The sequence below is a fragment of the Phocoena phocoena genome, chromosome 8 (assembly GCF_963924675.1).
Source record: "Phocoena phocoena chromosome 8, mPhoPho1.1, whole genome shotgun sequence".
Classification (NCBI taxonomy): Eukaryota; Metazoa; Chordata; class Mammalia; order Artiodactyla; family Phocoenidae; genus Phocoena; species Phocoena phocoena.
Genome location: NC_089226.1, coordinates 69,550,231 through 69,564,248, shown reverse-complemented (window position 1 = coordinate 69,564,248; position 14,018 = coordinate 69,550,231). Strand labels below are relative to the sequence as shown.

Here is a 14,018-nt window from a genome sequence, read left to right as displayed (position 1 = left end):
TTAAGAGCAGGAAGAAATCTGGGTAGCTGTGCCTTGAAATGGGGAGGGGTTGCAGGGTTAAAAGAGCACAGAGTAGGAACTCCTGACATAATCTGAAGGGGGACGGTTATAGAAGGGTCAAAGGGTCACTTAAAATGATGTGATTTTAAATGCACATCATTATTCTGATAAAAAAATATGCTCTGGTATGGGGACAAGACACTTACCCCTCTGAATTCTTGCTCCACAGTCTTTTATCCCTGCCTGCCTACTTTCCCACGGTTCCTGGGACATAAGGGTTGCACATAAAGACCTTACCCAGAGAGTCACTGACATAAGATCAAATTACTCTTTAAAGTAAGAAGAAAGAACAGGAGTCCTAAAGTCTCCCTGGCCAGCCTTGTTGGCTATTAATGACCTCCCACCAGATGTAAATATATATATATGTTTATATATGTATGCATGGTTATATGTGTGTGTATTTAATCATATATAGTACAAATCTTATTTATATATGTACAATGATAGATAGATAGATATTTACGTCTGGAGCAGACAATGAAGAAATGACGCAAAAGAATGGGAGGCAGAGAGCCAGGATCAGTGTGGCAGCCTTCCTTTGGCTCAGGAGACGCCAAGTCTAGCATAACTATATTTAAGCCTCTGCATCCATTTGCACTGCATTCTCATTACATCCTTTCCCAAGCCTGTGAAAAATGGTCTTCTTAGCATTTTTAGCTACTAGGAGAAGAAGGGGGAATCCTGAACCCGGACTGAGGGGATTCTGGTTCAAATCCTGGCTCTGCCACTGGCAACCTTTGGTTAACAATGGGGTCGTGACAGCTACGTGACTCAGCTGTTGAAGGAGCAGTGAGTTAATGTTGTGAAAGGGCCGAGCACCCAGTGAGGGTGGACCTGGACAGCCAGGTTGGGATCAGGTCACAGAAGGCATCCTGGTTAGAAGGGTGTCTCATACCCTCATGAAAGGTGTCCCAAGGGCTGGAATATGTGGGAGGGAGAGGAGATAGAAAGTAAGATGGAATGTGAAGCCCCCATCGAGGACCGAAAAGAAGCACTCAGCTTAGAGTGGGATCAGGGGCTGCCTGAGCTTGTGGAATCGCACTGCCGGCTGGAGCTTGTTTAATTTTATAGAAAGCTCTGGGCTCAGAGCCCAGCTGTATAATGGTATGCATTATTCAGACAGGCTCAGGGTAAGCTGTCATAAAGCTGGAGGAGGCCACTTGAGGGGTGTGTAGGCTAGTGGTGGGGGGAGGATAATAGAGGAGCTGGACTGGCGAGGAGGGGGTAATTTCAACAACGCACAGGGGAGTTTTCAGTGCTCTGCACTCAGGAAGGAATGGGATTATTTGCCACCACTGTCATAGGGAGGACTGGGTTTATTTCTTGGCCATCAGAGGAACCCAAGTGGATGAGAGGATAGACCTCGGACAGGTTGCCCAAATCATCTCATGGGGGTAGCTCAGATGGATGAAGGACCCAAGGACAGACCACACCGGGCTCCAAGGAGGTGAATGAGGAAGGCCACTGGGGGAAGCTGCCCCACATCTGTCACCATATTGGGCATATTTCCTGAACATCGGAGGTGAGGATGCTGTGCAGGGCATACCAGGAACTCCCAGCCCCTTTGTCACTGTCAGGACTGGAAACCCAAACATCGATTTTGCTGGAGGACCTAGTCTCTCCATCTTCCAGGCTGGGAAGATGGGAGTCATCATGGAATCATCTCTCTGCATCAACCCTCCGTCTACTCTCCCCCAAGGACTGGAGACAGAAGAAGGTTGATGTTCAAATTCTGGAGTCAGCAGATCTAGTTAAAATCCCATCTGCATTTAATGTGCATGAACTTCTCTCTGAGCCTCTGTTCCCTATTCTTAAAAATGGGAATTATAATTATAACACATCATTAGATTATCGGGAGGATCAGATGAGATGATGAAGGGAAAGCTTAGTGCAGTGTTTGACATATAGAGAGGATGCAGTAGATAATAAAGGTTGTGGAGAGGGGAAGAGGGCAAGGGAGGATGGGGATGAGGAGAAGGCAGACAGGAGGAAGAGGAGGGAGCCGGGCTGCTGAGAGGCAGTTCAGGACAGCAAACAAGAGCATAGCCTTTGCTGTCAAACAGCCAGGTTCAAATTCACCTTGGCCACTTACTAGTGGAGATTTTTTTTTTTTTTTTTTTTTTTGCGGTACACAGGCCTCTCACTGTTGTGGCCTCTCCCATTGCGGAGCACAGGCCCCGGACACGCAGGCTCAGTGGCCATGGCTCACGGACCCAGCCGCTCCGCGGCATGTGACATCTTCCCTGACCAGGGCACGAACCCGTGTCCCCTGCATCGGCAGGCGGACTCTCAACCACTGCATCACCAGGGAAGCCCACTAGTGGATATTTTTAAAGCTCCCTAGTGATGCTGATATGCCTACAGGGTTGAGAACTTTTGAGTCACACTTTGGCCCAAGAAGCTGAAAGGCCAAGGATCGAACCAGAAATCACCACTGTGGGCTTTAGGATCATGAACTCTGAATTAAAGAGACTTGGGTTCTAATTCTGACTCCACTCTTTATCAGTTGTGTGACCTTGAGTCAGCCTCTCAAACCACTTCCTCAACTATAGATGGGAAAAACACGATATCTACTTGTTTGGATGGTTTTATGATTTAGAAGAAATACCGTTTGCAAGGCATTAAGCACAGTGGAGAGCACCCTTAAACGTTAGCTATTGCTGTTGCATACAATTTACTTCTCCCTTGACCAGAGTTGACAAGCATTTACCCTCCTGTTCCAGATTTCCTTAAAGGCTTAGATCAGTGATTCTGAGAGTGGCCATGCCTCAGAATCCCCTGTAGAGCTTATTAAAATGTGGATTCCCAGGTCTTACCCCAGGACCTCGGTAAATCTTGGAGGGCGACAAACCATTTATGTTGTGTTTTCCAAAAACTCCCTGAGGGATTGTGATGCAGGGTTAGGCCTGGGAACCACAGAGCTGGAGCATCTTCTTGTGACTGACATCTTAAGTCTATTGAAGGATATAACTTTGATTCCAGTTAGATCATTATTCTATCCCCAATGGTAATGTCATTTCTCAAGTTTAAAAAAAAAAAAAAAAGAGGCAAAAATAAAACAGAAGGCCTTAGCAGGCCCCCTAGGGAGCTACCAATTGCCTATATTTGTTCTAAGTGTCTGGATCCAACACTTAGAATGAGTGCAGGGGCAAATTGACCATGAAGTTAATGAATTACAACTCCCATGTAATTAATGAAAACCACCGCCCTCAATATTGTCTTTCCTTCATGTCGTAGTGCAGTGACAGCAGGCATTTTTAAGATTCAGCCAAGAACCTAAGTTGGAAGGTACGTTTGGTTTGGGTTTGGTGGGATATGTGAAGATGAGGGAGAAGTGTTGATATTTATAACAGACACCTCGTGAAGAAAGATGATAGAGGCTCCAGGGGCACCATCTTCTTGTCTCAAGTGGGAAATGAAATCAGAGGAGTTAGCCACTATTAAAGATGGAGACACCAAGGCCCAGAGAGGGGAGGTAACTCTTCCAAGGTTACATAACAAGCAAATGCTAGAGCCAGGACAGGCTTCCTAAGCCAGCTGTCCCCACCAAACTAGCTTCCTCACACTCTCCCCAGGCCCATCACCTTGGCCCCCATCCATGAAGCTCACCTTCGCTATGATGCGGCACAAGGGAGCCCCCTCTTGGGTCAGGCTGAACAGGTTCCCTGTGGTGGATTCTGTGGTGTAGATGTTGTCCGAGGCATCGATTTTTCTCACCAGTGCCTAAGAAAAGAGAGCAAAGTCTGATGGTTACTCACTCATCTACCTTCTGCTCACCTTCCTTAATGGAATACCCAAGAGTGCCCTGAAATCTGTAATCCTGCCCCATCTCCACTACCCCATGGTGGGGGTGATGAGGTTCTAACTTAGGGCAAGACATGAGTCAGGATGAGGTCTGGGCTACATTTCAGAAATATGGGATAATTTCATACCCCTGGGGCATGGACAACCAATGCGCCCCACTCTAGTCAATCAGAAAATCAACTCTCATCACTGATGGGCTCAGCAAGCACCTTTTTGCTATTCTACTGGCTCCTGATGAGAACAGAAACCATCGGTGAAATAAACAAACCATCAAGTTGAAAACCCAGTGAGTTGCTACAGATATGACCAAAGAATTTGCTCATTTTGGATGGCCGTTAGCTAATGGCAAAGTCCAGCTGGGTGAGGGGTTCAGGAGATGAGTCGAGAGAAACATTCTACTCTGTAGTAGCTTCCTGTTCAGAGGACATTTGCCTTAGGTGGACAGCCAGGCCAACACAGCAACCTGGAATCCTGTCAAAGACTGGGTAGCTCAGTGAGGAATGCCACTAACTACAGCTGAAGGCTCTCAGGCTGGTGGTAAGAGGGCCAGGAATGGCCAAGCACAGCACCCCGGGAGGCTCAGGAAGAAGAGCAAGTGGAAAATTCATCAACAAATGGGATATGAAGATCATCCCTAGAAGAGTTTAGCTGATTGCACGGAACTTGAAACCACTTCATAATCAGCCATTTGTTTTGAAGGTTGTGATTCATCAATTATAGATGGCTCCTACCTGCTAATTAATGTTCATTGCTTGAGTTTCTCCTGGGAGGTTGTGGAGATGGAGACTGGGGAGACTTGCCTTTGGGGGCCTCGTGCGAGACAGTAGGACCTCTGGGAAGCCACTTGTGCAATTTCAGTTGCCGTGTTTATTTTAAAATATGAAAATGGATTTGTTTCAGATTCATACTGGTGTTATGGAAAAGACACAAGGAAACTAGGAGATCTCAGTTCCAGTGCCAGCCTGCCTTTTTTAGCACACTATATTGATGAGCAAGTATGTATATGGTTAAAAGTATGGACTCCAGAGCTAAACTGCCTGGGTTCAAATTCTGGCTCTGCCACTTCTAAGCTCCCTAGAGCAAGTAACTCAGCCCTTCTGCACCTTAGTTTCCTCATCTGTAAGACGGCAGAAATAACAGTGTCTATCTCTTATGGTTGTTGTACCCATCTTTTAAAGTTGCTAATATGTATAAAGAACTTCTAAAGGTATCTGGCACATGGAAGCAAAATAAAATTCTTAACAGTTTTTATCTTGAGATCTTGGGCAATTGAGATAAACTCCCTCGGCCTCAGTTTCCCCATTTGTAAAATGATTTAAATTAAAGGGGTTTGAGTCTCCAGGTAAATAGCTCTTCCATTTTTCTTTTTCATTCAAACTCAGAATTCTTCTCACATAGCAATATGCCAGTCTTCTACATATAGCAGTCTAAGATTGTGTGTAATTAATCAAACTACATTAAATATAAAAATTATTTCCTAAGATTGGATAGATGCCGCTTGTAAGATATTTAACAAAAGGTAAAATTAATAACCAAGATTTTTCACTGCAAATCTGTATAATGAATGTACTTAGAATCATTCCCTATCTTTGCTGTAAGCAGTTATATAAGTGATATCAGTGCTAACATGAAAATGCAGATTTCATATCCTGGGGTCCTGTACCTAAATGATAATTACCTAATGTTCCTGATTAGTGTTTGTACTTGAAGCAAATTAGCATTATGTTAAACTATTCAAACCCACTGTCTTTTGCAATCATTTTCTGCTATTAGACCATTTATGTCTGAGGATAATTTCTTGTTAACGTCTATACTCACATATACCATAATTACACTTCAGATTTGTCTCAGTGAGTCAGCTCTCTGACAATGAAAAGTTGTAAACATCCTTTTCACAAGGATAAATTTGGAAAGAGAAGAGATCAAAGGCTCCACGGAAATCATCAAGGCTCTAAGTATCACAATGCGTCAGAGCTGGAAGGCGTCAGAGCTAGAAGGGCTCTCAAAAGTTTGTTCAAGATTTCCTTCCGAGTTGAGAAAACAGACACAGAAATCTGCCCAAGGTTACACATATGGTACGTGGTGGAGTTAGACCTTAACCCCTGTGAATCTGACTCCCTATTTACCAAAGTCAGTGAATCCATGTCCCTCAGTGCCGGCAGGACCTCCCAGGGGCTAGTGGAGATGGAAGTCTCAAAACAAGGAGGAAATCCAGCCTCATGAGCAGCTCTCACCAAACTGGAGCACAGTTCGCCACCCGGGCTTCCATGACTGCAGGCAGGGGCCTCCTCTCACAGGTGACTTTGGCCTGAAAATTCCATCTCTTCCTACTCAAGTCTTCCTCCCCCTTTTCTCTCTCAGTTATCAGCCCTGCAACATGGTTTTCCACTGCCTTCTCCTGCTTCCTTCCCTCTATCCTTCATAGATGTTTCTTATCAAATCCTATCTTGGTATTAGTTTCAAATGAACACAGTCTCTAAAATCAAGTTTTTTCAGGTAATCGAGGAGGAATTGGTGAATTTTCAAAAATATGCTTCACCCTCTATCATGAGAAGACTGGTGAAAGAATGGAAACAAAATGAAGGAAGATAGACCGATTAAACTGAATGACAGAATTTTTTTATGACAGACCAGGCAGATACGCAACAAAAAAATATAGGATCTTGAAGAAGTGGAGAAAGGGATTTAAAAAGAAAAGGGGGGTGGGGTGGTGGTTAAGGAGATGCACACAATCTAACTACTCTAAATAAAGAATTTGAAAAGGGGGATATATTTTTGTTTCTCCATCAGAAAGAGTGACTGCAGCCCAGTGAAATTTATCAGCAGGGGTAAACTCTCAAACATCAGCCTGGAATAAGTTCCTCAGAAGGAGGCAAGAAAATACTGTGAAGCCTCTTTCTAAAGCTTCAGATAGAGACTCCATAGTTAGATATAGTTAGGGCAGCCCAGCCATGCAAAGGGATTACATATACATGGGTTGATTAAAGATGGCCACAGATTCTTCGCTACTCCTCCCACAGAGTGGTGGGTTCTAATTCCCCCCCTTTTGAATCTGGGCTGGCCTCAGTGACTTCCTTGATGAACAGAAGCCAGCACTCGGTAGAAGTAACGTTTCAGGACTTCCAAGGCTAGGTCATAAGAAACCTTGAAGCTGCCACTCAGGCTTCTTGGAACATTCTTTTCAGAGTCCTAAGCTACCAGATAAGAAGTTTGATAACTCTGAGACTGTCATGCTGGAGATGCCGTGTGCCGTGTGTAGGACCCCTGATCAATTACTCTCAACTGAGACCAGCTTTCCAGCCATCCCGTCCAAAGCACCGTACATGTGATGAAGCTTTCTAAGACTCTCTAAACCATCTGCCAGATGAATACCTCCAAGTGACCTCTGCTGATACCATAGGGAGCAGAAGAATTACTCAGCCAAGCCCTACTGAAATTCTCTACCCTTAACATTGTGAGATATAATATTAAAAATTGTTGTTAGAGTTGTCTGTTGTGTTAATAGAGTTCTAGATACAGGACAAAATTATAGAGATCAGCATGAAATAGTCAAAGGATTACTAGATAAATTTCAAGTGAAAAGGTTTTAACATAAGGATATAGTATCGCCTGTGTCCCAGGAGAACGTTTTGGAGAAATGCATGAATTAGGACTTGGAGAAAGGCTCAGAAAGACTAGACATAATAAAGAGGAGACAGACAAAATAATAACTGAATCCAGGCTTGGATTAGCTACTGGTCTGATGGGAAAATATCTCCCGGGTGGGAATATCCAATTTAGAGAGGCAAAAATGGATAAGGTCACTTAGAACTAAAGGTTTAGGGCAGATCCAGACCTTAACTGATTTTATTTCTCCCAATAAGGGAAATCCTAAAATCTAAAAGATTACTTTTGGAAAACAAAAGAATGTGTCAGAAAGGAAAGAGGAGTCAAAGTGCGAATGCTGCTCAGATGAGTAAATAGTGCTCGTTCTGTGAGTTAGATAAGAAAAGAGACCCACGTGAGAAGCAGGGCAAAAGGTGAGAAACTCAGCTAAGTCTCCCTGAAGGGAGTGGGAGATTAATAGGGAGAGAGAAAACTGCAGACATAATTCATTACTGGAAAAAAAAAAAAAGATATAGCAGAAAAATGTTATTCAAGACTGAAATAGTCAAAAGGTATGGGAAGACGGTGTTCTGAGAAGCATGTGGCAGAGGGACGGGTTCTCGGTAGGTGCATGACGCAACAGACTTCAGGAGCATAACAAGAAAACCCTGGGGCTTCCCTGATGGCGCAGTGGTTGAGAGTCCGCCTGCCGATGCAGGGGACATGGGTTCGTGCCCCGGTCCGGGAAGATCCCACATGCCGCGGAGCGGCTAGGCCCGTGAGCCATGGCCGCTGGGCCTGCGCGTCCGGAGCCCGTGCTCCGCAACGCGAGAGGTCACAGCAGTGAGAGGCCCGCGTACCGCAAAAAAAAAAAAAACCCTTCCTAGAAGACAGGGTCTTAAGGCCTAAGCAATCCTCAGCGAGAGGCAGAGACAGCAGCCATATTATAGAACTAGAGTGCCTGTGTATCCTATGTCAATTTTTTTTCTCATTTAACCCTAAGAGAATTTTTTAAAATATATGACCCCTTTCACATTTTTAATTTGACAGGTAAAATTTTGCATCATAAGTTTAAAGAACAAAGTTGGAAAGCATGTAATTTCCAGCAGACTATAAATATTGACTAAAATAAAATGATTACATCACTCTTTTAGATGTATCCCATGAAATCTAAATGCCAAAACAACTTGATACCATCATCATCCATTTAAAATTACATGAACAATCTCTTTAACATTTGAACATTTTGCATCTTTTCTTTTCATCTTTAAACTTACATTCCCATCCCCATTCTCCCTCAGAATTTTATCTTAATGTAATACATTTAAGTTTCAAAGTATATTACTGATCACACTTAATCATGCTTATCATTGAAATTTTCTTTTAATTCCTGTGACTATAAGGCTCTAAGTGTTTAAAAATAATCTCTCCTTGCTTGAATTAGTATTACAATTATCATCAGTACAATTGGTCAATACAACATAGATGATAAATTTTGATAAATAATTATAAATCATAAAAATTAAAATTTTATCATAAATATATCTTCTAATGAGATGAATGAGGCTTTGTAGGTTTTCTAATTCATTTATCCATGATTGAATATTGGTTTAATGCTATATTTTTAGATGTAAATCCTGAAAAATCTTGTTCCCATAAATCCCGTGAAGAGAGGAATGGGAAGAGTATGTATAGCCAAGTTGCTCACCCTTTGAGCACATTCTGAGCTATGTAATCATATAGTGATTTATCATCAAACACTATTTTTAATGATCATCCAGCTGATAACACCTATAAATTGGTAGAAGCAAAGAACTGGAAACCATTTGACTTGCAAAACATTTGTCACCCAATCATTAGAGTCATTCATTCACTTGTCTCAATTTCTGGGAAGAATTCCAGAAGTACTTTACCAAGACATATTAAGTAACTCTTAATTATACCCACTACTCTTTCACTTAGAGCACCTTGGATTATCCAAATTATTCAGAAAGGATTAAGAAAATCAAAATACTATTAATTTCATTAACAATACAATTTTAATAAAATATTTTTGTGTGTTTCAAATAAAAAACTTGAAGCTACAGCTTTTGCTTATTTAATTTATGGAAAATACCCACCCTATAACCTAATTGGCAAAGACTTCTTTAAGCCAAGCCAATCAGCCAATCAACTTAGCTTTTTCTCAATATAGACCTGACTTCATTTTTAATTTAAAAAATTTTAATATGTATTCCAAGAATTGCTAAAAAATGCTGACAAATAATTTTGGAAATCATTCTGTAAGGAGAAATGCTAAAAACTGTCAATATTAAAATAATATAGACTTAAAATAAAATTTGATTTACTTGTGTATATTCTAAAGCCAAGATAAAACAATTTATTAAACTTTTCATAAGGCAAAGTAATATATAGCTAACATTGTAAAGTAATTATAAATCTGGAAATATGATAAAAGTCACTGCATTCCTTCAGTAAATAGATGTGTATATGTATTGAACTTTGGTGTTTATTTCAGGAAATAATTAAATAAGGTCTGAGAATAAAAATATCTGAAATCATTCGACTGTTTTTTGTAGCTCTTTTTTTTTTTGAGGTATTTTTTTTTTGATGTGGACCATTTTTTTTAATTAATTAGTTTATTTATTTATTTATGTTTGGCTGCGTTGGGTCTTCGTTGCTGTGCGCAGGCTTTCTCTAGCTGCGGCGAGTGGGGGCTACTCTTCACTGCGGTGCGCGGGCTTCTCATTGCAGTGGCTTCTCTTATTTGGAACACAGGCTCTAGGCATGCAGGCTTCAGTAGCTGTGGCACACAGGCTCAGTAGTTGTGGCGCATGGGCTTAGTTGCTCCACGGCATGTGGGATCTTCCCGGACCAGTGATCGAACCCATGTCCCCTACCTTGACAGGTGGATTCTTAACCACTGCGCCACCAGGGAAGTCCTTTTGCAGCTCTTATGATCGAACTTCTCTACGTATTTAAAGGAGAAAAGTATTTATACTTAAATCTAATTAGTCCAGCTGCCAGCAATTAACTATATCTTTTGCTAACAGAAAGTAGAAATTAGTGTAAATATTTCATAAAATGTTTTGACAAAATAGTCTTTAACTGCTGCCTTAAATAATGTGCATCAAATCTGAAAAGAAAAATCATGCAAAACTTGTATCTGTGAATTTTACCCAGTATATCTTGAAAAATGTGGTCTTTCTCAAAAATATTCGTTACATTTAAAAGAATCATTATCATTAACCTTTAGACATCACTTAGAGTTGAGCATAAGATACAGCTGAAAGGAATTGCTTGCGTTTAAAAAGTGCCCCCCAGGGCTTCCCTGGTGGCGCAGTGGTTGAGAGTCCGCCTGCCGATGCAGGGAACATGGGTTCGTGCCCCGGTCTGGGAAGATCCCACATGCCGCGGAGCGGCTGGGCCCGTGAGCCATGGCCGCTGAGCCTGTGCGTTCGGAGGCTGTGCTCCGCAGCGGGAGAGGCCACAACAGTGAGAGGCCCGCGTACCGCAAAAAAAAAAAAAAAAAGTGCTCCCCAAAAGCCATTTTGAGTGTTTGATTTGTCCTACCTGTGCTCTCTTTGCTTTGTCTAAGGAGAATGTCCCTCAAGAGGTATGCACGATTTGAGAATAAATGGAAATAGAAGGGATAAGATAAATTGGAAACTTTCACAACCAACCCTCCAATACACACATACACACACACCACACTACCATTCTACCACATTTCTAGATTCAGAAAATCTGCACACTGGACAAAATACACAACTTCTAATGCTTTTCTCAACAGAAATATTAAAAACATGGAAATACATGGAGGCCTAAAGGTTTATGGTTCATGAATGTAGGCTTCTTTTTTGTTTTATCTCCCCATTTGCACTCCAAGGTTTTTGCAAAAAGGGGCAATGCACTATGAGATTTGGGATGGGTGAGGAATATGCCTTTCTTTTGGAAAAGAATAGAAGGGATAGTAAGAACTGTGTATTATTAGGAGGATTGTTTCTAGGAAAGAAAACAAATGAAAACTGAAGATCTGGAAATTGATTTCCTTAAAAGTATACGTGCTTGCATTTCTCCTAGGAAATCTTTGGGAACCCAGAGAATGCAATGCATCTGAAGCAGTAGACCACTGGCCCGAGTCACTTCAAGCTGCCGAAATCAGTGTAGCCTGGGGTGGCAGAAATGCAAAGTTTGGAGGGACTCTTGAAATTAAGAAATGTTGAAAACGCTGGATGGCAAAGAGTGCAAATCAAACAAGTCCTTGTGAAGGAATTACAAATGCCTGACTTTGCAGGAAGAAGATAAACGTATCACGTGCCCTTCTATGAAAAAGGAGACATTTTTCTCCCATATATGGTAACCATCGTACCACAATGAACCTGTGGTAGATGCTTTCCCCCCGTGAATGTATGTTCACAAATCCTTGTGGACCGTGGACAACTGAAATAAACTGACATCCTGTTGCAGATGCAACCAAGACAGTATCTGTCACCCACCCTCTTTCTCTCAGTTGCAGATGAGTATCTGTTAAGGTCTTCAGCAACCCTAAAGACAGAGTCTTAGGAAGACATGTTGACTGGAATTCCTGCCCTAAGGATTGAAGATTGGCCTGTTTTAACTCTCTGTGAGTGTAGGAGTAGTGCTGTGATAATATTGTGTATCCAAGGTACTAACTCTTTGGACCCTTTCAAGTATCGTGGGGAAAGACCAGTACAAATTGAAAAGCCCTGAAAAAATCCCTCCCATTGCTGGAGAGACAGCCTGGGCTGTAGCTGCCCAAAGAAACATGACTCCACCACACACACACACTGGGATGAGACCCTCCTGGCTAAGAGGAGAATAAGAAAATTAAAGAGAATTCTATTAGCCTAAGAATTGAGGGCTTTGAATTATTCCTAAGAGTAGAAGGATTCAGATTTGGCTGTTTTTTTTTTTTCTTTCTTTCTTTCACTTTATTTTCTCCCAGGGAACTTTAAAATGAGATAGAAGACCATTTAAAAATTTTGAACATCTTTATATGTCTCATCCTGACAAGTATGTTTGGATTATCTTTATCTTACTGTTTAATCCCATTGCAGCCTCTGATTACCTATACTGGACAACATAGCTGAGCAAAATCTGAGAATGAGAAAAAGAACAGGAAAGCAAATTTTGAGCTTTAGTTACAAAATCTCCTTAGAGTCAATTTAATGAATGTAATATTTTAAGTCATTTCCAAGCCTTCTGGGAGCAAAGTCTAATTAGCCCACTGGGATTCCAGAAGGATCCACAAAGGAGTAGAGTTTGTTATTTGGGGGGATGGCTTCCTGAAGGTGTGAAAAGTCTGCCTCACAGGCAGGTGACCTCCTCCTCCAAAGGGCCCAGCCACACTCCTGCCTGACCACAGACAGATAGTTGGGGCCAATAAGATAATAGGACAAGAACTGTGAACACTGAGGGGTAATACTTGGTCCCCACTCCTTCTGTTCCACCAGGGAGAGATTTCAGCCACACCACCTCTGCTGGCCTCAGTCCCCACCCTTCCATGTCACCTTGCCGAGAGGGCAAGGATGAGTTAGTGAGTTTGGAAGAAGGAACTGAGTATGTTTAGCTTAGCGGCTGCCTCTTTCCTCTTAGGATGTGTCCCTCTGGTCTGACCTCTGTCACCGGATAGGTGCTTGTGCCTCAGGTGAGGCCTGAGGTTGACCAGCTCTGTCTGGGACAGGAAGGGGAAGTTTAGGGGTGAGATGAAGTTTTAACAAGTTCACTTCAGCCACACAGCCAGAGATACAGTCCCTAAACAGTTTTATTAGAATAAAGGTGATATTTTAAATGAAAGTAAACATTGATTGATGGAATGAAAGGATGAATGCATATACAGTCTATCCACATGAAGCGGAATCGAGGATTCAGAGGTACAGGTGAGAGTTGATTTATTCAATAGAGAGTCCCCTAGAAGTCGTCTTCAAGTAAATCATCTTTTCTAAATCAAGCTTTTTCCTCTTACCCCCCACATGGCTAATCCTTTAATCCGAGAAAGTTTAATCCTTAATGTTCATGAATTTCCCATTGGTGGCTCCTAACAGTTAAGCCTTAAATTTCCAAGCCCACCAAGTAGTTAAATTATCTCAATAAATAATTAGTAATTAAGTGATCAGGAGGCCCTTTTTAGCAAAGCTTGTTGTCAGCTTCTCTTAAGGTAGCTCAGGTCTGTAGTGAATAAAGCCACTGATGCAATCAGAAAAGTGCCAATTACTCCTGTGTTGTCTTATTTACTGCTAACAACAACCCAAGGTAGAGGTGAGGGAACTGAGGAAATTAAGTAACTTGCCCAAGTTTGTAGATGCTGTAAGTAGCACGTTCAGGGTTTGAACCCTGATATGCCTCCAAATGCCATGCTCAATCCACTACCCCACAAGGCTCACATTCATAGAATTACACACTATCAAGATTGGGAGAAACTTTGCAAGTCACTCAGTCCAACCTCCATCTACTGCCGATATCCTCCCAGGCATGACTTTCCCACCTCAGTGATGGGAAGTTCCTAAGGCAGCCCCTTCTACTGCGGGGCAGTCCTATTGCTTTGC

The 14,018-nt window shown here is 42.1% G+C and overlaps 1 protein-coding gene across 1 annotated transcript in view; it reads right to left on the bottom strand.

Moving 5' to 3' along the window:
- The window catches only part of INSC (INSC spindle orientation adaptor protein), a 125,357-nt gene that overhangs the window by 44,613 nt on the left and 66,726 nt on the right, over positions 1–14,018 (bottom strand). Inside the window, exon 6 of the mRNA XM_065882261.1 lies at positions 3,670–3,783. Coding sequence (XP_065738333.1) covers positions 3,670–3,783 — 114 coding nt within the window. The remainder of the gene's footprint in view (positions 1–3,669; positions 3,784–14,018) is intronic.